Genomic DNA, 27,257 nt, shown 5'->3' with positions numbered 1-27,257 from the left:
ATAGATTATCACAAATTTAGTGGCTTTAAAAATGCAGAGTCTGGGGCTGTAACTCAGTGGTGGAGTGCTTGCTGGCAGGTGTGAGGGCCTGGGTTCAGTGCCAGCACTACAATCAACAAAATCCTACAAATTTATTATCTCACAGTACTGTGATTCAAGATTATGGGTGTGAGTTAGCTGCTCAGGGTTTAAACAGGTAGAAATAAATGTGGGGACTGGGGCTGAGATCTTACTTGAGGCTTGGGATTTTCTTTCAACCTTCTTTAGGTGATTGGCCAAATTCAGTGCTTTCTATTGAAGAGATCTCTGTTTTCTCATTGACTATTGAATGGGGGCTGGTCTCAGAAGGGAAAGCCCATTCTTGCCTGTAGCTCCCTATTCTCACAATTGTATTTTACTTGTCTCAGGCCACAATGGAGCATCTCTCTGAAGCATCACTTTCTTTAAAAGGGTGTACCTGATTGGATCAGGGCCTTGTAGGTTAATCCCCTTCTGATTTACTCAAAGTCTACTGGATAGTATTCTAATCACTGGAGTGATGTATCTTCCTACTCAGAAGTCTGACTCAAGAGGCAATGGGAAAGACTTACACAGATGTGGATCTTGGAATTATGCTTATCCCAGCCATTGTTACTCTTGCTGCTATTTGTTACTCTATATAACATGCTCCAGCTAAGCCCTGCCACATGTATGATTTGTTATTTTCAAGCAAGCAAACATGAAAGAAAAGCAAAAGGAAATATGAGATAAGGTATTTAAACCCAATGTTTATTTTTTCTTGTATTCCATATAAAATAATCATTGATATATTTTATATGTATGTATGTGTGTGTGTGTGTGTGTATATATATATATATATATATATATATATATATATATATATATATATATATTCTTCAGACTGAATTTTAATTGAGAGCACCTCTTCGGACTAGTCACATTTCAAGTGTTCAGCAGTCACATGATGAATGGGTATCATATTTGATGGCACAGATCTAATCCATGTTAAAGAAAAACACACAAAAACTCCTCCTGAGTTTGAGTTAACTTTGGACAGCATAGTGTTTTCTCTCCCTTTTTTATACAAAGTTTCAACAAGAATAATTAGTGTTCCTAACCGTGCTCACCCATCTTCGTTTTAGTCCTCTGAGTAATTATATTGTACCAGTTCATTCTACTGAATCATTTCTCCTTGTGGTCACCATCTGATTCCAGATTGCCAAATGGAATGAACACTTTTCTAGTCCTCACCATACAAAATCGCTCTGGGATTTTTTTTTGCACTGCAGATTACGCTTTCTTCAGACTCTCTGACTTCCTGCTTCCTGGGAGCTGGCGCTCATTAGATCCTCACTGGACTCCCTCACACCAGTTCTTGTAGGACTTACCCAAAAGCTCCTCTTTCCTGTTTTTTTTTTTTTTTTTTTTGTAGTTATAGATGGATTATGTGCCTTTATTTTATTTGTTTATTTTTATGCAATGCTGAGGATCAAACCTAGTGCCTCACATGTGGTAGGCAAATGATCTGCCACTGAGCTACAGCCCAGCCCTCCTGCTGTTTCAATACTGTTCCTGCAGTTCATCCTTGACCTCTGCTTCTCTACATGATCTCTCTTTTCTACTAATCCACCTTCATCATTTATCATTACTACACAACTAAATCACATATATATTATCCATCCAGACCTTTTAGACTTTTATACTAAATGTTTGATGCCTATCTCCATTTGGATATTCTACTGCCACATCAAACTGAAGCTATTCAAATGGATCACAACTCCCTCTTCAACATGACCTTTCTTCTTCATCCTTTGTCTTAGGTGATGGTACCATCGCTTACCAATTCATCCAAACTGGAAACCTTTAGATGTTACTCTCTCTCTAATTGTTCACAATCAACTAGTCACCAAACTGTGGTTGGTAACTAGTGAAGGCCTCTGAAATATGTCTTGAGTCTGATTCTTTTCTCTACTCCATCAGTCAGTATCTTCAAACTCAACCTCTCGGACCAGATCATTGTTTCATCATTTAATATGTTCCATTTCATTCCTGTCCTGTGCAAGAAAAAAACAGATATATTTTCTGATTTAGCTTATGGCTGATTGAATTATCACAACCTTTTGCTACAGGAATTTCATAGCCAAAAATCTCTGACTTCATACAGTGTAAATATTTTCTTGCTCAGGGATTAGTTTGATGTGTTGTTCTTGTTTGGTGGATGCTGACTATGTTCATCCTATTATTATGCCATCTTCGACACATGCCTTTCAAGGTTGCTGCAGAAGAATAAAGAGGCAGTGGAGCATCTTAGAAGAGGTTTCTAATGCCTAGGTGTGGAAATGGTGTGTATAATGACTGCCCACAGTCTACAGGTATCTGCAGAATACAAAGTCTAGCTTGTGTACCCAGGAGAGGCATGGAAATGGTTTAGAAATGAATCACCAGTCTTGCCCACTCTCTCTTTGGTTTCACAGTTTCTCTAGTAGATCCTCCCTTTAGTGGATCTAAAGTGAAAGCCTGACACTTTTTTCCCCCCCAGATATTCAATGGCTCTATTTAGAAGCTCAGAGGAAGTGCTTCATGATCTGGCTCTTTGTCATGTCTCCTATATCATCTCCCATGTGTCTTATTTAGCTTTCTCATTTGATGTTTCTCCTTGTTATGCGTTGGCTTCTGCCATCACTAGACCCTAAAATCTCACCTGACTTCCTTACACTGCTTTCTTTCCTGACAAGCTGAATCTACGCTTCTCTTTAGCTTCAGATCAAATATATCCTCCAAGATGATCTCCCTGTATCTTTCCTTCTCTAGACTGGGTTTGCTGTCCCTCTTTTTGACCTTCTATACATTTCTGTGAACACACGTCGCTCTATTTGTCTCCTCTCTGGAATGGAGGGTTCCTGAGGGCAGGGACACTTTGCTGTTGAATTCCCCAGGACTTGGTGTGGAGATTAGCACCAAAGTCAGTCATGGTTTGCTGGTGAGTGCTACTTGTGGTTTCATTTCTTTCTAATCCATCTTCTCTTTGGAACCCTCCTTCACTTTTCCCTTTTTGCTTCTGACCTGCCTTCTCTTTCTGTAAGTATGAGCCTTTGACATAAGATTATGTGAGTTTGGGTGTTTGTAGATTTTATTTGTTCGCCAAGAGCTTTGACTTTGTGGCTTATATTGTGCAGCAAGAGTCTTGCAAAAAGGCCATGATCCTAACCAGCTTTATATTTTTCAATGATCCATCACTCTGGGCAAAGCGTGGGGGAGAGTTGCTGTGGCCTCTGCTTCAAGGCTAGGACAGAATCAAAAAGAGCCTCATAAATAAGTAGGTATCAAAGGAAATAGGTAAACAGATGAAAAGCAAAAGAGCAACCCTATTTTGTGCAATTTGTCCTCAAAACTCATTTTCTTGGTGAGGTGCTGCTTCCAGGGTGGCAGGACTTGTGTTTTCTGAGCCTTAACCTTTTGCTGCTTCCAGAAGCTTTCTCTGAAGTGAGGCAGTGGTGGGATGAAAATCTCCTAGATATTGGTGTACAAATTGCTTTCATGTGAAAACACTGACCACACCTTTTCCAGGGAAAAATGCTCAGCTCTTCAGGGAACAGGGGACAGATATTTATGCTCCATTATTGGTAATAGTTATCAGGACTCAGCCAAGATAAAAATAACAAAGGACCTCTGTAGTCAGTCAGTCACAAGCCTACCACAAAGTTTTCTCTGACATCATGGTCTGAGGAGCTAGAGAAAAACAACCCACGAGAAAAAATGGAGGCAGACAATGTGGCTATTGATTGTTCATTTATTCCCATGTTGACTTGATGCTTGTGGACACAGACCTCAAGGGGAGATAGTTGTGAAAACCATAATGTCAAAGTCATGTTAAAAGTACTTGAAGACATCCGTGAGAGAGTAGGAGAACCTCCAACAAGGTCTTAGGGACGACCTGAGAGAGAACACTTCAGAAACATATCTAGAAGAATCAAACCTAAGGAAATGTCAAAGGAGAGAGGAGTGTGTCCTGAAGGATTCTCTTGGCAGAGAGAGAAACATATGTAAGATGGTTATTTCAAAGAAAGAGGGAAATTTTTGTATTATTGGTAATAGGGAACCTAGACAGTAATAGCAGTGAAGATGGATATCTGGGGAGAGGGGCGTCAGAGGATGGGGAAAGTCCTGTGCAGCAAGTGTCTTGTCAAAAGTTCACGATCCTAACCAGCTTTATGTTTTTCAATGATCCATCACTCTGGGAGAAGCATGGGGGAGAGTTACTATGGCCTGTGCCTCAAAGGCTAGGTCAGAATTGAAAAGAGTCTGAAACAAAGTGTTAGCCTTAGGATGGAAAAAAAGAGTGTTTAACAAAAACAGAAGATTTTGTGACCAAGATTTATTGCCCAACAGGAAAAAGGGTTGATAAGAATGTTTTCAGCTTTTTTTGGTCTCTAGATTTGCTTGCAATCAAGATAGCTGGGTGCCTCCTCTACCTCACAAAAGAAGTTTGAGGGTTGGAGGAGTGTTATGCCTCAAACTTCAGTTTCAAATACTCTGGGACATCTGAATGGAGTGGGCCACTGTCATCTGTTCCCATCATGGGTACAGGAGTCAGCAATGTGGGGAAAAGGTTTGCTTAGGGGTATAGGTGTGGGAGTCTTTAGTGTAGAGATAAGGAAAGACACACACGAAACCAACATTGGAGATGGTGAGTAAAAGGGATCTGACTGAGCAAGCTGCAATGAAATTTTCAGAAGAGTGGGATGAAAACCAAGATGGGAAATCATAGTATCCAAAGTGGCAGATAAATTTTTTAAGAAGAAGATGGAAACATGCCTTTTGTACCCCCAGCTGTCTCCAAGCTGTGCCTCTGTTGTTTACTGCACTGGGATTCTAGTGAAATGCTAGACACTAAGCCACTTTCCTTAGAAAAATGGATAAATCATTGTCCATGTGCACAGTGATACACTATCTGGTCATTAAGAATGATGTAGAAAATATTAATAAAAAACATAGGAAGGGGCTGGGGATATAGCTCAGTTGGTAGAGTGCTTGCTTCATACGCACCATGTTTTGGATTCAATCTCCAGCAACACACACACACACACACACACACACACACACACACATACACACACACACAAAAGTAAGATATGTTTTTAAATATGTGTATGTTTTATATGTATTTTATATGTATCAAAAGCATACAATAAAATATTATGTCTTTTTTTTCAACTTGATTATATATATATTACATATATGCAGACACAGCACATAAGATTTGTCTGTATGCCTATGTGTGCATATGATATTATTTGCAAGAATTCACAAGTTGTTTTCACTAGTTGTCTGTGAATGGAGGTTATTTTTCTTTTTCCTCTTATATTTTAACTTTTTTCTGTAATAAATATGAATTTGATAACATGAAACATAAAATTCTTGGTTTGATTTGACAATCTGGAGATGCAGGGTCACTTACTTGTTCAAGCACAGCTTTCAGAGAAAAGTAACAGCAGAAGCCAGCAAGTAGTGGACAGAGAGGGAGTGGGGAAGTGGATAGAGAGGGAGTGGTGGGGAAGGGAGGGGAGGGACACAGATGCTCCTTGGAAGTCTTCATGAAAGGCAAAGTGTGAAAGAGGGCAGTTATTAGTAGAAAAAGACAAGGGGAGTTTGTTGGAAGATTTTGGCCTTTTGGATTTGGTTTCCTTTAGAATGTAGTGTGTGTTTTGGAAAGAGAATGTATGTGGGTTTGCATGTCTGTGTAATGGTTTTTAGGGTGATAAGAGAAAACCAAAAGAAAGATCTCAAAGATTCAGGAGAGAAAGAAAATATAATAGATGGGTCAAATACCAGAGAAGGTAGATGCAGATAGAACCAAGAAAACAAGTATGGAAATTGGACTTCCTAGGAGAAAGAAAGCTCTGTCCTCTGAGATGGGAGGCAACAACATTGGTGGTTCTTTGAGGGAGAGGATGAGTGAGGGCATCCAGGAAGTTCAAATATGATACTTCCAAATTTTCAGGATAAGTTGTAGTTCTTTACAGTAAGCAAGAGGGGGAGGTGGGAAGAGGAGCCTGATGAAAACCAACAAGGCTTAGAATTGCCCTTGGAGAAATGCAAATACAAGAGCCAGTTAATCAAGGATAAAAATTGGCATATGCTTCTAGAATAGGGGTTAGCAAACCCTGGCCCCATAGGCCAAATGTGGCTTATGGTCAGTTTTGAGGCCCATGTTCTAAGCATGATTCTTATATATTGACAAAAGGAAAATAAGACCATAGGTGGCTTATAAAACTTTACTTATTATTTTGTTGTCTGTAGAAAATTTTGCCCCCTTTTGTTCAAAGGTAACCAACTGAGGATAGAATCCCTCAATTCCTAACAGGAATTCCCTTTACCCCAAGAGTGGTTAGCAGCCTGTTTAAAGAGTGTTTAATTTACAATGGTCAGGGGTAGGTTGCTCATCCATTTGTTGATAAGGTTGTTACTTACACAGATATTTGCTTTAACATTATTCATTATACTTGGTGCTGTAAAGTGACTCAAAAAATAAGCCTGATTTTAGGGAAATTTCCAAGGTGTTAATATTCCCATCATAGCTAATTTTAAGCTATCAACATGACATCATTGAATGACACATTGAAAGAGAGGTGTGGCCATCGTTCTCACAAACCAGTGTGGGCCAACTCCAGCACAAACCCAGTATTTTCATGTTGCATACTCTGTTTCTGTTTCTGTTTTCTTTCAAGATGGGAAAAAGCCTTTTTAAAAAGGAAGAATTGGGGGAGTCTGAGTCTCTACATTATACTCTCATTGGGTTTCTCCCAATTGGAAATAGGTTTTAGAGAAGTAGCTGGTAGAGTTTCATATTATATGAATTTTCTGACCTACTTTCAGGAAATGAATCATACTGACTAAGGTCCATTTCCTGTAACTACATCCTGTTTCTAACTCTAGGGATAAGCTGATGCCTGGAAAGATGGAAATCTTGATGAAGCATATACCTCTTGCTTTCTTGATAGAACACCGTTCAAATATGGGTATGTGTGGAAGGTGTTTTGGAATAAATTCCTGATACATCTGAGACCACTTAGGAGGTTAGAATAAATGAGAAGTCCCAGAAATGAAAGTACACAAATGGAAGGTATTGAGATAGGTTTGCACTGCAGAAGAATTAGGCAATGTGCCTTTGGCATGCCTGTGTGGTGTGGTTGCCTTTTCATTTAGGAGAGAAGCTGACTTTCTGAAAGAACTCATTTCCCCCATTTCTTTCAGGAAGCTCATTCCCATAGTTGGATGCCATCACTACTGTAAAGCCATGCCTCCTTGGTTACTTTGATGGGACATTTTCTTTAAGGTCTCAGCTTGACTTTTAGAAGGACCACATGTTCCCTCTCTATCAAGAGTCCCACACTTAAATTCTGAGCTTATTTTCTTATATTTCATAACAACCCACTGTATTTTCTCATTACTATGTACAGCCAGTCTCGAGAACCCTTAAAAATCTCAATGTCTCTCCAGGCTCAGTGACACATGCCTGTAATCCCAATGGCTCAGGAGACTGAGGTGGGAGGATTACAGATTCAAAGCCAGCCCAGCAACTTACTGAGGCCCTATGCAATTTAGAAGACCCTGTCTCAAAATAATAATAAAAGGGTTAGGGATATGGCTCAGTGGTTAAGCACCCCTGGGTGTAATCTCTGGTACCAAAAACAAAACAAAACAAAACAAAAAATACCCCATACAACTCAAGTAAAATATGATTGTTTCGAGATTTAATGAAATATCTAAAAATTAGCAAGCTCTTCTTAGGAAATAACTGGATATTCGGCTAAATCTTAGGATGAATATCCTGGCCACTCTATGTAAATGGTACCCATTAGAAGCTTCCTGCTCCTGTGAAGTGTTTTATTAAAATTATTCCAACAACTTTTAATCAGTGTAAGCTTTGATTAAAAGTGAAATGAAAAAGTGAAAAATATCCTAGGTGGTTTGACATCAATAATACAAAGCTGGAAGGATTCTATGTAGTAGAATGAAGATTTATTTGGATAATTTCTGAAGCAAAGTCATCAAAACATGTGAATGTTAGGAAAATATGATAATAGATATCTGAGCAAAATATGGTCAGACCAACCACTTGGAATAATTAGAGGCATAATTCTTTCCTCCAAACCAAATTTTCCAGTTAGCTAGTTTGAGTTTTATTGTAGGGCACATCCTTTCTTATACTGAAATATATCTTCAGAGCAGCATTTCTCTCCATCTCCATTCCCCACTGCTGAAAAATTTCAACCCTGAAAAACAGCTCATGGTGCTTGCTAAAATTGAGAAGAGTACTATGTGACACACATTTTGACTACTCACATTTTTTTTAATTACTTGCCAGTTCTTGGCTACATTCTAAGTGATATATTGCTGCTATCTTTGTGAATAATGGATTCATAAATCTGAGGTGAAAAAGAAATTCAAAGATCAACTGATAGCTTTCTAAAAATTGGATGAGAAAACTCATTTTTTTTGTCAGATTCAAGGGCATTAGTGCATCAAGTGAAAAAAAAATCAAGAGAGTTTCAAAAATCCCAGACAATTGAACAATGGTTTATTTAATCCCAGATAGCTAAGCTTTATGACTTTCCGAAGGAGAATCTTATTTAACATTATCTACTCTCTAAGATAGATTTCCTTCAAATATTTATATTTAAGTACAATATTCAGCCTTAATCTTGAATTCCTATTAGAAAGGAATATTTTTATAAAGAATTATACTAGATGTTAGTATAATTATATTTTTATATATTTTTATATAGAATTATACTAGATGTTAATATAAGAATATAAAATGTATGTTCTTTTATAAACCAGAATAATGTATTTTAGATCTTCTGTAGACTGTGACATAAACCATTTGGGATACCTAAGTTCTTATATTTTCTGGAAATCTGAGTTATGAACAATGACCATTTGTCATTCTCTGCATTTTTAAAAAACCAAACACTCATAGATATGCAATTTATGTTATGCCTTTAGAAATGTTTATTTTTGCCCAGAAAGCTCTGGGGTCTCTTACGTATCATGCCTCCTCCTCCCTCCTCCCTGACTGTGGTACCTTCATATCTGAGTCCTCTTCCACTGCACATGCAGTGGTGATAGGACCCAGGTTGGATGCCAGTTCTCCATGAAGTCTTTTCTCCTTCAGTTTCTTGAAGGAGCATTCTTCATGACTCAGCAAGTCCTTGAAATATGTTAAGCTCAGGTCACCGCCAGTTTCTGAATTGAGAACTAGACTCTCTTTTAGTGTAGGGACACATAAAAAAATCTTAATTACCAGTATCTTTTAACAAATAAGAATTTCACAGATTTATTGCTATGAAAAATTCTCTCAAATATGCCTGTGTTTCTAGATGTGTCTACAAGGGGATGAATGGTGTTATTTTCTGAGAGGAAGTAGAAGATATTTTTTTTCTGCTTTGTGTGTATTTGGATCTCTAGCTCACTAGTGTGATGAGAACTCTAGGAACCGGCAAAAGCATCCTCTGAATCCTCTGCAGAGATTCTGTAGGTGTTTAAGTGGGTGGGGGGTCTGCACCTGAAATAGGCTCTTGACTCAGGTTTGTTTTCTTGAGACAATTTTCAGGCTTTCTTTTACAACTCAGCTCTCCTTTTTTTTTTTTTTTTTTTTGTTTTGATACCAGGGATTGTACTAAGGGGACCTGGACCACTGAGGCACATACCCAGTCCTATTTTGTATTTTATTTAGAGATAGGTTCTCACTGAGTTGGTTAGAGCCTTTCTGTTGCTGAGGCTGGCTTTGAACTCATGATCCTCTTGCCTTGGCCTCCCAAGCTACTGGGATTACAGGCCTGTGCCACAGCTCATTCTTTCTTACTCTTCACAGTGAAATTAATTTCAGTTTCGAATTCTGTTAATTCTTTGTTCCCTTGGATTGCGAACTTGAGCTCTTCCTTATCCCTAGACCCATGCCCCACTGGAGTTTGACACCAGCTCTCCCTGCTTGCTACCCCAACCTGAGGGCTGGCCACACCTGCTCCAGTGCCCAGCCACAGTCCCTGGATTCAGCGCTAGGCAAATAACTGTCTGAAATAAAAAAGCAGAGAAACAGAAAGATAGTGACTGGGAAGAAGGATGTCTTTAGTCTGACATGTTGAGACTGAAATGCCCACAGGGATTCAGCAATCATCTCAGGAAGAGGTCTGTGCTGGCAATGAAGATTGGCTGCTCCTTAGCATGTAGAGAAATAAGTGTGTCAACAGTGTGGGTTGGATTACTAGGGTGAAGGACATTAAATGAGGAAACCACATATCTTGGCACAGAGTACTTGGTATTTTAGGAAAAAAATCGCCACCCCTCTTCACAAAAGAGAACTCTTATGAAAGCGACAATGGCAAAAAAGAGAGAGTAGCATTTCAAGAAAGAAAATGGGGTTACCAGAGTCTCTTACCCCAGAGAAATGAATTAAGGACTAAGACGCTTTACTGACTTAATAATTTTGGAGGAATGATGAAGACAGAAGTCAGACTGGTAAGTGGTTGGTGTATGTGCATAGTGACAAGGAGAGCTTGTGAGGACAAAGCATTTGTTCATTGGCTCAAGAAGCTGTCACTCCAAAGACCTTAAATCCTGTATATTCTTTTTCCTCATAAACAAAATAAGGAAATTAAAATTTATAATCCTCAATTACTATCCTGCATTAATACTGCATCATTTTAAAGAGTCTAAATCAATTTAATTTTTTTTTACTTATATATGATAGCAGAATGCATTTTTTCTTCTCTGCTTCTCTCCTCCCTTCTTTTCTATCTAGAATTCCCTATCTAGAATTCATCTATTCCTCCCACGTTCCCCCTTCCTACCCCACTAGGAGCCAGCCTCCTTATATCAGAGAAAACATTTGGCATTTGGTTTAGGGGGATTGGCTAACTTCACTTAGCATGATCTTTTCCAGTGCCATCCATTTACCTGCAAATTCCATGATTTTATTCTCTTTTATTGCTGAGTAAAATTCCATTATGTATATATGCCACATTTTTTTTATCCATTCATCCACTGAAAGGCATCTAAGTTGGCTCCACAGTTTAGCTATTGTGAATTGTGCTGCTATAAACATTGATGTGGCTGTGTCCCTGTAGTATGCTGTTTTTAAGTCCTTTGGGTATAGTCCAAGAAGAGGGGACAGCTGGGTCAAATGGTGGTTCCATTCCCAGATTTCCAAGGAATCTCCATACTGCTTTCCATATTGGCTGCACCAATTTGCAGTCCCACCAGCAATGTATGAGTGTGCCTTTGTCCCCACATCCTCAGCAACACTTATTGTTATTTGTCTTCATAATAGCTGCCATTCTGACTGGAATGAGATGAAATCTTAGAGTAGTTTTTATTTACATTTCTCTGATTGCTAGTGATGATGAGCGTTTTTTCATATATTTGTTGATTGCTTGTGTATCCTCTTCTGAGAAGTGTTTATTCAGGTCCTTGGCTTATTTATTGATTGGGTTTTTTGTTGTTGTTGTTGTTTTTTGTTTTTTGTTATTTTGGTGTTTAACTTTTTGAGTGCTTTATATACCCTAGATATTAGTGCTCTATCTGATGTGTGAGGGGTAAAGATTTGTTCCCAAGATGTAGGCTCTCTATTCACCTCACAGATTATTTATTTTGCTGAGAAGAAACTTTTAGTTTGAGTCTATCCAATTTATTGATTCTTGATTTTAATTCTTGCATCACAGGAGGCTTATTAAGGAAGTTGGGGCCTAAATCCCACATGATGGAGATTAGGGCCTACTTTTTCTTCTATTGGACACAGGGTCTCTGGTTTTATTCCTGGGTCCTTGGTTCATTTTGAGCTGAGTCTTGTGCATGGCAAGTGATAGAGGTTTAATTTCATTTTGTTACATATGGATTTCTAGATTTCCCAGCACCATTTTTTGAAGAGGCTATTTTTTTTTCTCCAATGCCTGCTTTTGGCACCTTTTTCTAATATAAGATAATTTTAATTTTGTGGGTTAGTTTCTGTGTCCACTCTTCTGTACCATTGGTCTACCAGTTTGTTTTGGTGCTAATACCATGCTGTTTTGTTACTATTGCTTTGTAGTATAGTTTAAGTTCTGGTATAGTGATGCCACCTGCTTCACTCTTCTTGCTAAGGATTGATTTAGCTATTCTGGGTCTCTTATTTTCCCAGATGAATTTCATGATTACCTTTTCTGTTTCTATGAGGAATGCCATTGGAATTTTGATCAGAATTGCATTAAAACTGTATATTGCTTTTGGTAGTAGTCATTTTGATAATATTAATTCTGCCAATCTAAGACCAAGGTAGATCTTTCCATCTTCTAAGGTCTTCTTCTATCTCTCTCTTTAGGGTTCTGTAGTTTTCATTGTATAGATCTTTCACCTCTTTTGTTAAGTTGATTACCAAGTATTTTTTTTTTTTTTAGGATATTGTGAATGGGGTAGTTTTTCTCATTTCCTTTTCAGAGGATTTGTCACTGATATACAGAAATGCCTTTGATTTATGGGTGTTGATTTTATATCCTTCCACTTTGCTGAATTCATTTACTAGTTCTAGAAGTTTCCTGGTGGAGTCTTTTTGGTCTTCTAGGTACAGAATCATATCATCAGCAAATAGTGCTAGTTTAAGTTCTTCTTTTCCTATATTTATGCCTTTAATTTCTTTCATCTGTCTAATTGCTCTGGCTAGTGTTTCAAGAACTATGTTGAATAGAAGTGGTGAGAGAGGGCATCCCTGTCTTGTTCCAGATTTTAGAGGGAATGCCTTCAGTTTTTGTGGTAGTAGGAGCAAATGTGACTCCATTTTGTTTTATGACTTCATCCTGTAAAACAACCATGCCAAGAAGAAGAGTCATGACTGGAGCAAGATGTTCTTTTCCTTTTGCTATAGAAACCTTTAAGAATATGGAACTACCTAATGGGGTATTGTTTCTGTAACTAGGGTAACGGGGCTCTGTTTCTGTAACTGGGGTGACTGGGCTAACTGTGATTGGTTAGGCTTCCCTCCGCTTGACTGCACTGTCTGGCTTCTGTAACCTGGCTTGCTTGCATTGGCTAGACCCCTTGAACATCCCTTTTGCAGTTTTCAGGCTTATAAGGAGTGCCCTTGCAATTGTTCGGGGCTGATGAGGGGAACAGCTTTATGTTCTGGTCAGCCGCCACCGGTGTGCTTCAATAAAGGCTTGATTCGATTATACATGAGTGGTCTGGAAGTCAGTTTATGCAACCCTGGGACAAAGCTTTAACTATAACAGATTTTATATCCTGCCACTTTGCTGAATTCATTTACTAGTTCTAGAAGTTTCCTGGTGGAGTCTTTTGGGTCTTCTAGGTATAGAATCATATCATCAGCAAATAGTGCTAGTTCAAGTTCTTCTTTTCTTATATTTATGCCTTTAATTTCTTTCATCTGTCTAATTGCTCTGGCTAGTGTTTCAAGAACTATGTTGAATAGAAGTGGTGAGAGAGGGCATCCCTGTCTTGTTCCAGATTTTAGAGGGAATGCCTTCAGTTTTTCTCTGTTTAGAATGATGTTGGCCTGAGGCTTAGCATAGATAGCCTTTACAATGTTGAGATAAGTTCCTGTTATCCCTAGTTTTTCTAGTGTTTTGAACATAAAGGGGTGCTGTATTTTGTCAAATACTTTCTCTGTGTCTATTGAGATGATCATATGATTCTTATCTTTAAGTCTATTGATGTGATGAATTACATTTATTGATTTCCTTATGTTGAACCAACCTTGCATCCCTGGGATGAATCCCACTTGATCATAGTGCACAATCTTTTTAATATGTTTTTATATTCAATTTGTCAGAATTTTATTGAGAATTTTTGCAACTATGTTCATTAGAGATATTGGTCTGAAGTTTTCTTTCTTCGAAGTGTCTTTGCCTGGTTTTGGGATCAGAGTGATATTGGCCTCATAGAATGAGTTTGGAATTACTGCCTCTTTTTCTGTTTCCTGAAATAGAAAAAGTTCTATCTATTCAAGAGTATTGGTATTAGTTCGTCTTTAAAGGTCTTATAGAACTCAGCTGTGTATCCATCCGGTCTCAGGCTTTTCTTGGTTGGTAAGGTTTTGATTACTTCTTCTATTTCCTCACTTGCTATTGGTCTGTTTAAATTGTGTATATATTCCTGATTCAATCTGGGAAAATTTCTTAAGAAATTTGTTGCTGCTTTCAGTGTCTTCTATTTTATTGGAGTATAAGATTCCAAAATAATTTGTAATTATCCTCTGTATTTCTGTAGTGTCTGTTGTGATATTGCCTTTTTCATCAGGTATGCTGGTAATTTGAGTTTTCTTTATCCTTCTCTTTATTAGCATGGATAAGGGTCTGTCAATTTTATTTATTTTTTCAAAGAACCAACTTTTTGTTTTGTCATTTATTTTCAATTATTTCTTTTGTTTCAATTGCATCGATTGATTTCAGTTCTAATTTTAATTATTTCTTGCCTTCTGCTTTTGCTGCTGGTTTGTTCTTTTTTCTCTAGGGCTTTGAGATGTAGTGTGAGGTCATTTATTTGTTGACTTTTTCTTCTTTTAAGCAATGAACTCCATGCAATGAACTTCCCTCTTAGTACTGCTTTCATGGTGTCCCAGAGATTTCGATATGTTGTGTCTGTGTTCTCATTTACCTCTAAGAATTTTTTAATCTCCTCCTTGATGTCTTTTGTGTCCCATTGTTCATTCAGTAGCAGATTGTTTAGTCTCCAGGTGATGGAGAAATTTTTATTATTTATTTTGTCATTGATTTCCAATTTCATTCCATTATGGTAAAATAAAATGCATGATAGTATCTCTACTTTTTTGTGTTTGCTAAGAGTTGCTTTGTGGAATTTTTATGATCTATTTTAGAGAATGATCCATGTGCTGCTGAGAAGAAAGTGTATCTGCTTGATGCAAGTTGAAATATTCTATATATGTCAGTTAAGTCTAGGTTATTGATTGTGTTATTAATTTCTATAGTTTCTTTATTCAACTTTTGTTTGGAAGATCTATCCAGTGGTGAAAGAGGCATGTTAAAGTCACCCAAGATTATTGTGTTGTGGTCAATTTGACTCTTGAACTTGAGAAGAGTTTGTTTGATGAACAGAGCTGCACCATTGTTTGGGGCATATATATTTATGATTGATATGTCTTGTTGGTGTATGGTTCCCTTGAGCAGTATGTAATGTCCATCTTTATCCCTTTTGATTATCCTTGTCTTGAAGTCTACTTTATTTGATATGAGGATGGAAACCCCTGCTTGCTTCCACAATTCATGTGAGTGGTATGATTTTTCCCAACCTTTCACCTTCAGTCGTGTATGTCTTTTCCTATCTGATGAGTCTCCTGGAGGCAGAATATTATTGTTTTTTTTTTTTTTTTTTTTGCTCTAATCTGCTAGCCTATGTCTTTTGATTGGTGAGTTTAAGCCATTAACATTTAGGGTTACGATTGAGTCCTGGTTTGTATTTCCAGCCATATTTGTTTATTTTTGTTATTTTACTTGAATTGATTTTCCTCTTTGATTAGTTTTTTCTTTAGTGTACTACCTCCCTCTGCTGATTTTCATTGCTTTTTTTCATTTCCTCTTGATGAAATATTTTGCCAAGGATGTATTGTAGTGCCAGTTTTCTAGCTATAAATTCTTTTAACTTTTGTTTATCATGGAAGGTTTTTATTTCATCTTCAAATCTAAAGCTTAATTTTGCTGGATACAAGATTCTTGATTGGCAGCCATTATCTTTCAGAGCTTGATATATGTTGTTCCAGGATCTTCTAGCTTTCAGGATCTGTGTTGAAAAATCTGCCATTATCCTAATTGGTTTTCCCTTATAAGTAATTTGATTCCTTTATCTTGTGGCTTTTAAAATTCTCTCCTTACTCTGTATGTTGGGCATTTTCATTTTAATGTGACTTGGTGTGGGTCTGTTGTGATTTTGCACATTCGGTGTCCTGTAGGCTCCTTGAATTTGGATTTCCAATTCATTCTTCATGTTTGGAAAGTTTTCTGATATCATTTCATTGAATAGATTGTTCATTCCTTTGGTTTGGACCTCTATGCCGTCCTCTATCCCAATGACTCTTAAATTTGATCTTTTTATGCTATCCCATATTTCTTGAATGTTCTGCTCGTGGTTTCTTATGATTTTCGCTGAGTGGTCTATGTTCTTTTCAAGACGATATATTTTATCTTCATTGTCTGATGTCTTGTCTTCTAAATGGTCTCCTCTGTTGGTGATGCTTTCATTTGAGTTTTTAATTTGGTTTATTATTTCTTTCATTTCAAGGATTTCTGTTTGGTTTTTTTGTAGAACCCCTGTCGTCTCACTGTTGAGGTGATCTTTTGCTTCTTGGATTGGTTTATGTAGCTCATTGTCAAAGTGATCTCTCACTGCCTGTATTTGTTCTCTTATGTTTTCTTTGAGATCCCAAAACATTTTAACCGTGTATATCCTGAAATCTTTCACTGTCATTTTTTCTGAGGTAGCTGCCAATGCTTCTAATGATGTGTTGTCTTGAATTGTTGGTGGTACTTTCTTCCCTTGTCTTTTCATGTTGCTCATGTTTCTTCCTTTCCAGCTCTGTGGATCTGGTGTGTTATTGTTTTACCCTATAGATTTGTAGTGCTCTTGTACGGTTCCAAGATCTCTCCTCTGTGGGGAAGGACAATGTTATCAGATCCCAATATTAACAATATATCATCTATGAACAAGTTGTTGTTATTAAGACATTTACAATCCAGAAATATTGGATTCAATTATTATTAAAATATAATCAGTAGTTTAAAAAAAAAAAGGTTTACAGTTTCTGATGGTGGAAAATGAACTGGGGGTCAAGCATAGGATGAAATATTGAGGGGAAAAATTGTGAGGGTATAGAGTTAATATATCTTAAGAAATGTGAAGGAGCAATCTAGTGAAGAGGGTTAGTAGCAGAAAAATAAATAGGAGGTAATTTTGGGTAGACAATTATGTGGGAAGACAGTAGAGTACATAAAATAAACACACATATGTTTTTAGAAAAATACAGGATGTTTAAATAGTATAATTTGGAGGGTGAAGAAAGAAGAGGAAAAAAGTAAAAGAAAGAAAGAAAAAATAGAAGAAAAAGAAAAATGGGGCTTATGCAATTCCTCTATATTATATTATTCAGGTGACTTAGTCCTCAAAGTCCTATTTCATGCAAAGTTCTTGGTTTTACATAGGTTGGGGATGTGAGGGCCACAGGATAGAAGTGTAGAAGAGAAAGAAGAAGAGAAAAAAGAAGATACTCTTATTAGAGATCCATTTCTTTCTCTTCTCATCCAGTAGGTGTCTCTGCCCTCAGGATGGTGTAGGTAACCAGGGTGAGAAGACTGGACCTTTTGTGGAGCATCTGGAAGCAGGGAGTTCTGCCCACCAGTTCCAGCAGGAAATAGCACCTTATGGGTCTTATTTGTGACCACTCATCTGACTTGAGCCCTCAGTATCATCTCCCTCTCTTGCCTGGAGATTTCCCAAGTCCTGATCTCTCTGTTATGCTCCAAATTTTAGTCCTCTCCTCTTTATTATTTATCAGGTCCCAATTGCATGACCTCTCACCCCAAGACTCACACCAGGTGGGCGGCACCCTGTTCACACTGCTGTCCCATCCAACTGAGAGCTGCTCTTGTGTTGGGTGGCCACTGTGCCAAGTTAATGCTGTTGGGGAAGGGATAGGAATTGGAAATCAGGTACCTGCTCAAATGGCAATCTGATCTGATAGCCACGCCCACCACAAAATGGCAAGGAAAGTTTTCCAAGATGCAATTGGTCTGCTTCCAGCGCTGGGGTGTCTGGTGATGTGAGGGTAGCTGGGTGATGGCATTCTGCTGTGGATATCTAGTAGCCAAGTGACCTGTGTGGGAGCAGAGTGCAGTCTGGAATTCTGCAGAAGTGCTAATAGGTGTTTCTGCTAAGCCACTTGTGAGCTGTACGTGGGCTAGAACTGTGGGCTTTGGGTCTGGAGTCCTGAGACTTACTCGAGCCCAGAGGCTCTGATTTCTGGGCAAGTGGTTGCAGCACTGGTGATTTCTATGAAAATTCACTGGCCCCTGGAGATCCAATCTGGGAACTGCCCCTGCCTAATATGGCGACAATGTTAAGCCAAGATGGCGGTAGTCTGCTTTCAGCACCAGGGTGTCTGGTGAGGTTGGGGGAGCCAGTGATGGCATTGTGAAGTGGGTAGATAGCAACTGAGTGACCTGTGTGTGAGTGTAGCAAAGTCTTGGCGATCTGCAGATGTGTTGATAGGTCTAAAATTCTGATTACACATATAAAGCACAATTTTTCATATCTCTGGTTGTATACAAAGTATATTCACACCAATCCGTGCCTTCATACATGTACTTTAGATAATAATGATCATCACATTCACCATCATTTATAACCCCATGTCCCCTCCCACCCCTCCAAGCCCTCTGCCCCATCTAGAGTTCATCTATTCCTCCCATGCTTCTGCTCCCTATTCCACTATGAATCAGCCTCCTTTATATCAAACAAAACATTCAGCATTTGGCTAACTTCACTTAGCATTTTCTTCTCTAACTCCATCCATTTACCTGCAAATGCCATGAATAAAATGAATAAATTCTCTTTTATTGCTGAGTAATATTCTATTGTGAATATATGCCAGTTTTTTTTATCCATTCATCTATTGAAGGGCATCTAGGTTGGTTCCACAATTAAGCTATTGTGAATTGTGCTTCTATAAACATTGATGTGGATGTGTCCCTGTAGTATGTTGTTTTTAAGTCCTTTGCGTATAGACCGAGGAGAGGGATAGCTGGGTCAAATGGTGGTTCCATTCCCAATTTTCCAAGGAATCTCCATACTGCTTTCCATATTGGCTGCACCAATTTGCAGTCCCACCAGCAACGTATGAGTGTACCTTTTCCCTTACATTCTTGCCAACAATTATTGTTGTTTGTGTTCATAATAGTTGCCATTCTGACTGGAGTGAGATGGAATCTTAGAATAGTTTTGATTTGCATATCTCTAAGTACTAGTGATGATGAACATTTTTTCATATATTTGTTGATTGATTGTGTATCATCTTCTGAGAAGTGTCTGTTCAGGTCCTTGGCTTATTTATTGATTGGGTTATTTGTTTTTTGGTGTTAACTTTTTGAGTTATTTATATACCGTAGAGATTAGTGCTCTATCTGATGTGTGAGGGGTAAAGATTTGTTCCCAAGATGTAGGCTCTCTATTCACCTCACAGATTGTTTCTTTTGCTGAGAAGAAATTTTTTAGTTTGAGACCGTCCCATTTATTAATTCTTTATTTTAATTCTTGTGTCACAGGAGTCTTATTAAGGGAGTTGGGGTGTAATCCCTCATGATGAAGATTAGGGCCTACTTTTTCTTCTATTAGACGCAGAATCTCTGGTTTTATTCCTGGGTCCTTGATTCATTTTGAGTGGAGTCTTGTGCTTGGCCAGTGATAGGTGTTTAATTTCATTTTTTTTTTAGAGAGAGAGAGAGAATTTCTAATATTTATTTTTTAGTTCTCGGCGGACACAACATCTTTGTTGGTATGTGGTGCTGAGGATCGAACCCAGGCCGCACGCATGCCAGGCGAGCACGCTACCGCTTGAGCCACATCCCCAGCCCTAATTTCATTTTGTTGCATATAGATTTCCAGTTTTCCCAGCACCATTTGTTGAAGAGGCTATCTTTTCTCCAATGCATGTTTTTGGCACCTTTGTCTAATGTAAGATAATTGTAATTTTGTGGGTTAGTCTCTGGGAAAGATCTACCTTGCTCTTGGATAGGCAGAATTAATAGTATCAAAATAACCATACTTTCAAAAGCACTATACTGATTTAATGCAATTCCAATCAAAATTCCAGTGATATTCCTCCTAGGAATGGAAAAGCAATCATGAAATTCATCTGGAAAAACAAGAGACCCAGAATAGCTAAGCAATCCTTAGCAGGAAGAGTAAAGCAGGTGGCATTACTATACCAGACCTTAAACCATACTGCAGAGCAGTAGTAACAAAAACAGCAATGGTATTGGCACCAAAACATACTGGTAGAACAATGCTACAGAGTAAATCAGTTCTTAAGAAAAAAATTGTAACAGAATAAGTAGTATACTCTATTGTCACCATAACGTAAAGGTGGTTCCACATTTGTTCTGCCAGTTTGCTCTGCCTCTACCAACCTGTAAGAGATGGGGTACTTGTTTGTTGTCCTTGCATAACTTGCTTTCCCTGTTTCAGCATTTCATGGATGTCATAGTTGACTTCAATCCCTAATTTGTTTTCATTAGTAGACAGTATGTGCTGCATCATTTTGAAGAACAAATGAAAAGAAAATTTAAGTTGGGAGATACACTAGTTTTACAGATGAAGTTTTGTTTTTACTTGTAATATTGGGTTGTTGAAGATTACTTCTAAAATATTTTTTTCTACAAATCTCTTTTGAATCCCAGGTATTGCAATTTCAGATGAACTTGATAAGGTAAGTTGAACTACATACCTAATGAAAAGAAAATGTGTGATTTCTGTTTTAATCTGCTATCTAAATTAAAGTTAAAACATAAAAATGTTAAAACATAATTTAAGTGTTAACATTTTAAATCTTTCAAAGTTATATAGATTCTCTTATGAATATGTATTACCTGTTCTTTGGAGTTAAGGCCTTTGAAATTTGGTTAGAGAGAACAGAACCACTAAGTGACTGCATTAAAAATGAAACCTAGCAACATTCTATTATGTTAATTGTTTGGATTTTGGCTGTATATAAATGATGATGATGATGATGATGATGATGATGATGATGATGACGACGACGACGATGACGACTACGACATAGACACTTACTCAGTCATTAAGTTCGGTCGCTTGTTTTCAGTTTTCTAATATGCAGAGACAATATGATGATTTGAACAGTGGTAGTTTTGAAGTTGCTGGGAGAGGTTTGATTAAGAATGTGTTTTCACACCAATCGATTGACTGTAGGAGTTGCAGAAAAATTAGTCAAAGATGATTCCTAGATTCAGGAAATCATGAAGGAGGTAAACTGAGGTGCTGCTTACCAAAATTGGAAAAACCTAGGGAAAGACCAAATTTGTCAGATGGTGGATAATGTAAGAGTTCTCTGGAGAATCATTTGTTTGAATTCTCTATTAAGTATGTTTGTATGAGTTGATACTTTGTGAGAGAGATTTGATTCACTGGGATAGAAGTTTCCAATTTTATTTTATTTTATTTTATTAGTGTCAGGACCCCTTATATAAATTGTGGAAGGATCCCAAACACCTTTGAATTTTGCTGATTATTATATCTATCAATATTTTCCATGTTAGAAATTAAAACTGGTAAAAATTTCACATGCTTATATCATTTTAAAAGAAGTAATGACTAAAACCAGTACATTAACACAAATAACATACGTGTACAAAAATGCTTTATTTTCCAAAGCAAAATAATTAGTGAGAAAGTTACCTTGTTCATGTTTTTGGAAACCTCTTTAAGATCTGGCTGTGCAGAAAACTGTTGAATTTCCTTATTTGTTTCTGTATTCAGTCTGTTATAATTTTTTTGGATGAAAAAAAATCAGACATCAGAAATGTAGTTAGAAAAGGGAGAAGCACTTAGAAATATAGCCATCATTAATATTTGATGACTATCAGTTTAGATATCTCTCTAAACAAAAACTATATTGAAATCTGGCTTGGTGCCTAGATAGATAGATTGAAAGAACATGATAGAAACTATTGTACAAAATTGGAATCATTTGAATCATGACACTTTAAAATAACCTACAATATAAAAATTGTATTAATAGAAACAATAAAGTTTGTATTCTACCTGAAATAGGAATATACCCGTTGAATTTTGCACCATAAAAATGCATTTCTGACTCACTAAAAAATGAATAAAACGTAGGCATATACATTAATATATTCAGATAATGTAATAAATCATCATAATGTTTTAAGACTAGTTTGGTTTCTCTCTGTACTAGTGCCATACAAAACTAGATCTTGACTATATAGAATATCCTGGGTGATGAGGGACAGGTGTGATCTGGATTTCTTCAGCAATTCCTGCCCTGCTCTCTGTGTCCCTCGTTGTTTTACCCTGTTAGTGTCCTTATGCCACGACCTCCCTTGCAATTTTCAAAAACTTAAGATTTCTATGCCTCGCATTTGTGAACTATGTTCATTTTAAGTACTACATATAATCATCATCACTTCTAAATTCATTTACTTTTTCCAATATAGTCTGCAAAACCCTGGCTGACTGTACCTTGTATGGTACCTTGTTCCACTTCTTGATTCTCATCTCCCCTTTGCCCTGTTCTCTGTTTTGTGGTGGCATTGGTGTCTGTACCATTTTCGGTGAGAAAAAAAAAAAAAAACATTTATTATTCCTTGTGCTGACATGAATGTAACTCTCACTGGGAAAGATGTGAATACCCTGACACTTGGTTAAGTACCATCCTCAGGACATATCCTTCCCCTCACGCTCTCTTTCTTCTCAGCCTTAGGTCAGGAAAGTGTCCATTTAATGAAATTGAAAGACACTGCCAGTTTTCATTTTCTTACATAATATTTCTATTTTTGAAAACTTTATGGAAATTCTAAAATTTCTTTGCACATTTATTTTCATTTTTATTGAGGATGCCGACAGTTATCATAAATAACATTGTTATTGAAAAATATCTAGGTCAGTGCAAAAAAAAATAAATGAGTAAAACTTGATCCTACTCTTCTTGCATCTGATTTTCAAGGGTGCCAGGGCTATGGCCACCAATCTTTGCTTGCCTGGAGAGCGCCCTTGGCTGAGTGGGAGAAACTGTCCTATAGCACCCCCTGGTGACCATGAAGCTCACAGTCCGGAACTTTCCTGAATAGGCAGAAGAGAAGCTCAGGCAGCTGCCAAGAAACAGTCAATCAGAGTGTTTTGTGGTTTTGTGTTGGCCTGGCCCCTGTGTCTTCAATGTAATAAGGAAAGTAATTTACAGACCCTTTCTTTTAATCTTCCTTTCATGTTTTTGAGGTTTCATTAAAGATGTATTCTTCTTAACCTTTATAAAACATTGCTCTTTTATTCTCACATTCCAATTCACCTGTCATTTTGTTGAAATCATTTTTTTTTCTGTGACCTTTCAAGTTAGTTGACAAATTCTGATTAAAGTAATAAGAATTTTTGGTTCTACTTAAATAAAAAAATAAAAGAGTAATATTACTGTTAGGGCCTTTTTAAAATTGTGAGAATGCTATTATTACTTATTCTTTAGTCTTTTCACTTCCTTCTTTAGCCAGGATTTGGTTTTCCTTGGTTTTATAATAAATTAAAACTACACCAATTTATTATCTTAAAGTTCTGTGGTTTAGAAGTTCAGCATGAGTCCCTCTGAGGTAATGTCGAGGTGTTCCTCGGGGGCTGCAGTCCTTCCTGAAGGTTCTAGGGTAATTCTCTTTCTCTGCCTTTTTCCAGCTTCTGGAAGTTGTTCTGTTCTTTAATGCCTGGTCCCCTTGCTATATCTGAGAGCCAGCAATGTCTCATTTCTCATTTCATATAGAAAGGCTCTTTGCTTTTCCAGAATCATGTTAAGTTGGGGGCCACATGGCTAATCCAGATAATCTTCCCATCTCAAGGTCTTCAACTTTAATCATACAGAGTTCTTTTGGTTATGTTATGTAACATATTTATTACCATTACCATTATTCAATGTCTTGCCATTTTCTAGCTATGTGGCCCACAGGTTTTAGGGGTTAGGATGTAGACATTTTCGAGAGGTCATTATTCTGCCTATATAGCCACTATCTAATTTCACATGGTAGTACTTTGTATATATATGAGTATGTGTAATTTTATTATATATATATATATATATATATATCTTATTAATGTATACTTGATACAATTATTAATATATGACTATTTTAATTTTATTAATATATAATTATATATATAATATTAAGGCTCCTATACTTTGAATTTACCCTTCAAAATTCCATATAGTAGACACTGTTAGTGTCATCCCAGTTCCCTGTTACTAAGGCGGTGTGATCTATCCTTCCCCTACCACGTTAGGTGCTTATGATCTTACTCTTCTCCCAAGGGTTATCTCAACCCAGTGGGATTTATCATAACCAGAGATCCCTGACTTGGTCTTTGGCCCATGACTGACTGGGCTCTGAGCTGCTTGTCCACATTCCAGAACTCTGTATGGGATCATCTTGAGAGGAGCCTTAAACCAAAGGCATATCTTTGCCTAGCTTCTCTGTCTTCTCCTGCTTCCTTTACTTTCTTAAAGGGTTCACTTGAGAGAACCCCTCAATAAATCACTTTCTCAGTCTTGATTCTAGGAAACTATAGCCAAGATGAAGCACCTAAGGAAACTACCTAAAGCAGAATCCTGTGAAAAATTTTCTCAGACTCCCTGCTAACTGCCATATTAAGTACAGATTTGTTCGCTAGAATTAATTCTTTTTTTAAAAAAAAAATTATAGCTGTAGATGGACAGAATTCCCTTATTTTAATTGTTTATTTTTATGTGGTGCTGAAGGTCAAATCCAGGGCCTCATGCATGCTAGGCAAGTACTCTGCTACTGAGCTACAGCCCCAGTCTCTAGAATTAAGTCTTTATCTGGGCTCACATTTGTATTCTAGATCTTATATTCCTTTTCTTCTCTATTCAGACTTTGTATTGAACTCAGCACTTTACTTTGTACTGTACATACTTTGATAGGATCAGAAAGCCAGAGTATAGTACCTCCAGGTCATACTTTTATTTATTCCCACATTTTTGTGCATGCCATTTCTTTCCTTCTCTCCAACTGTTATCCATCCTTCAAACTCCAGCCTTCCCTGGACAGCCTTGCAGAGAGCAAGGTCGTTTTTCATAGTCCCTTGAAGGATACAGTGACTTCATCCCAGTGACATTCCTTGTCTCATATTGTGGGTATTTGTGCTCACTGATTAAAGATGTACCTTAGTATTATGGAAAAATCCATAGATAGACCTTGGCTTGAATCCTGGCTCCTGTCATTACTGCACAGCCCCTAGGAAAGTATCGCAGATGCTGAGCTTGAGTACTTTATGTGTAATATTTAGGGGGTTTTAATAACTATTAAAATGATACTAGGGGCTGGGGTTGTGGCTCAGTGGTAGAGCACTTGCTTCGCATGTGTGGGGCACTGTGTTCCATCCTTAGCAACACAAAAATAAAAAATTTTAAAAAAGGTATTGTGTCCATATACAACTAAAAATAAAAAAAGATTTTTTTTCTTTTTTAAAAAAGTGACATTAATTTCCTGCTATAGAATAATTGGGGTAGATAGCTAAAATATCCCAAATATGAACATTTCAAAGTACTATATGGTAAAATCATTTCACAGGGAATAGAACATAGGAAAAATTAAACCTACTGCACAAAATGTAGGTTTGAGGTTCTGTAGTGTTGTTGTAGTTTTGCCACAATTGAATTTTTTTTTGTTTCTGTTTTACTGCACGAGAGCTCCAACTCAGGCCTCATGCATAGTAGGCAAGCACTCTGCCATTGAACTACATCCCTGGCCCACAACTGAACTTTTTATCGGTGTTGTCACCATCCATAAGATCACAGCAAACCAGGTGTTCATGGGAAACTAATCATTCCTTCTACTGAATCCTGAGAAATTTGTCTTCCATTTATCCTTTTGAAGCAGATGCTGTAATCAACAATGTTCTCAAAAATATTCTTATACTTCAGTGCACCAAAAGATACTGTCAACAGAATGAAATGGCAACTCATGGAACAGGACCAACATTCACAAGTAATAAAACTGATGAGGGGCAATGATCTAGGATATCTAACAAACCCCTGCAACTCATCAACCAAAAAACAAATAACTTGGTTAAAAATGAGAAAAGAACTTGAAGTGACTTTTCCCCAAAGATGATATATAAAAGGCCAACAATTATTTGAAAAGGTGCTCAATATCACTGACCATTGGAAAACTCTAAATCAAAACCATAGTGGATTGCTTTCTCCTCTTGCCTATTGTGATCAATGCTGCTATGAACATGTACTATACATGCCAAGTATCTGTTAGAGACTCTACTTTCAATGAGGTCTTAGTGTATGCCTAATGGATATGTCCAACATATTCATTCTCATATCCATTAGGATGCTACTACAAGAAAAAAAATGAACAATAGAACATAGTAAGTGTTGGTAAAGATGTGGAGAAATTGGGAGTCTTGTGCACTGTTGGTGGGAATATCAAATGGTGCAGCCACTATGGAAAACAGTATGGCACTTCTTCAAATAATTAAAAATAGAGTTACCATGGACCATGATTTTAATGTTTGTTTCCCTCCACAAGTCATGTTAGAACTTAATCTCCAATGTAATGATATTAAGAACAGGACCTTTAGAAATAGAGTAGGTCACAAGTTGTTCCCCTCAAGAATAAGATTAGTTTCTTTATAAAAGTGCTTTGGGCAGCCTGTTTGGCCTGTGTCATATGAGGACACATTGTTCATCCTCTCCTTCAAGTGAGCAGCAAGAAAGCTCCATTGTGGAAGCATACAACGTGTATTTACCAGACACTAAATCTTCTGGCATCTTGATCTTGGGCTTCTCAGCCTCTGGAACATGAGAAATAAATTTCTCTTGTTATTTAAATTAGTCAGTCTAAGATGTTGTACTATACTAGAGGCATGGATAAAGATCTCATTGAAAGTAGAATCTCTAATACATACTTGGATATTCGTGTTCATAGCAGCATTGATCACAATAGGCGAGAGGAGAAAGCAACCCAAATGTTCATTGAAAGATGAAGTCATAAGAAAAATGCAGTGAACGCACACAATGGAATATGATCCATTCTTCAAAAGAAGAAAATATGGTCACATATACAACTTGTGTGAACCTTGGAAGACCTGGGTTACATGAAAAAAAAACAGTCATAGACAAATATCATAAGATATCACGTATATGAGGTAAAGTAGTCACATTTATAGATGCAGAAACAGAAAGGTAGTTGTCAAGGGTTGGGTGTAAGGGAGATGGGGAGCAATTTTTTAATGACTATAGATGAAAGATGTCTGTTCAACATTGGTAGGCCCAGAGACTGAACAATAATGTGAATACATATAGTGCACCTGAATGATACCTTAAAAGTGGTTGTGATATTAATTTTATATTATGCATATTTAAATACAAATAAATGCATGCATTTAGTGCTTTAGTACATTTGCTTTTACTACAATGTATCTATACTTTGACTAAATAA

The 27,257-nt window shown here is 37.2% G+C and overlaps 1 protein-coding gene across 1 annotated transcript in view; it reads left to right on the top strand.

Annotated features, from left to right (window-relative positions):
* Window positions 1-27,257, top strand: part of LOC308633556 (uncharacterized protein C8orf34 homolog) — a 404,696-nt gene that overhangs the window by 111,807 nt on the left and 265,632 nt on the right. Inside the window, 1 exon segment of the mRNA XM_081266403.1 lies at window positions 20,454-20,482. Within this exon segment, the coding sequence (XP_081122529.1) occupies window positions 20,454-20,482 (29 nt within the window).

Source organism: Spermophilus citellus, assembly GCF_964194105.1.
Source record: "Spermophilus citellus genome assembly, chromosome: 14".
Classification (NCBI taxonomy): Eukaryota; Metazoa; Chordata; class Mammalia; order Rodentia; family Sciuridae; genus Spermophilus; species Spermophilus citellus.
The sequence above is the reverse complement of the archived record's forward strand: the minus strand, read 5'-3'. Positions and strand labels throughout refer to the sequence as shown.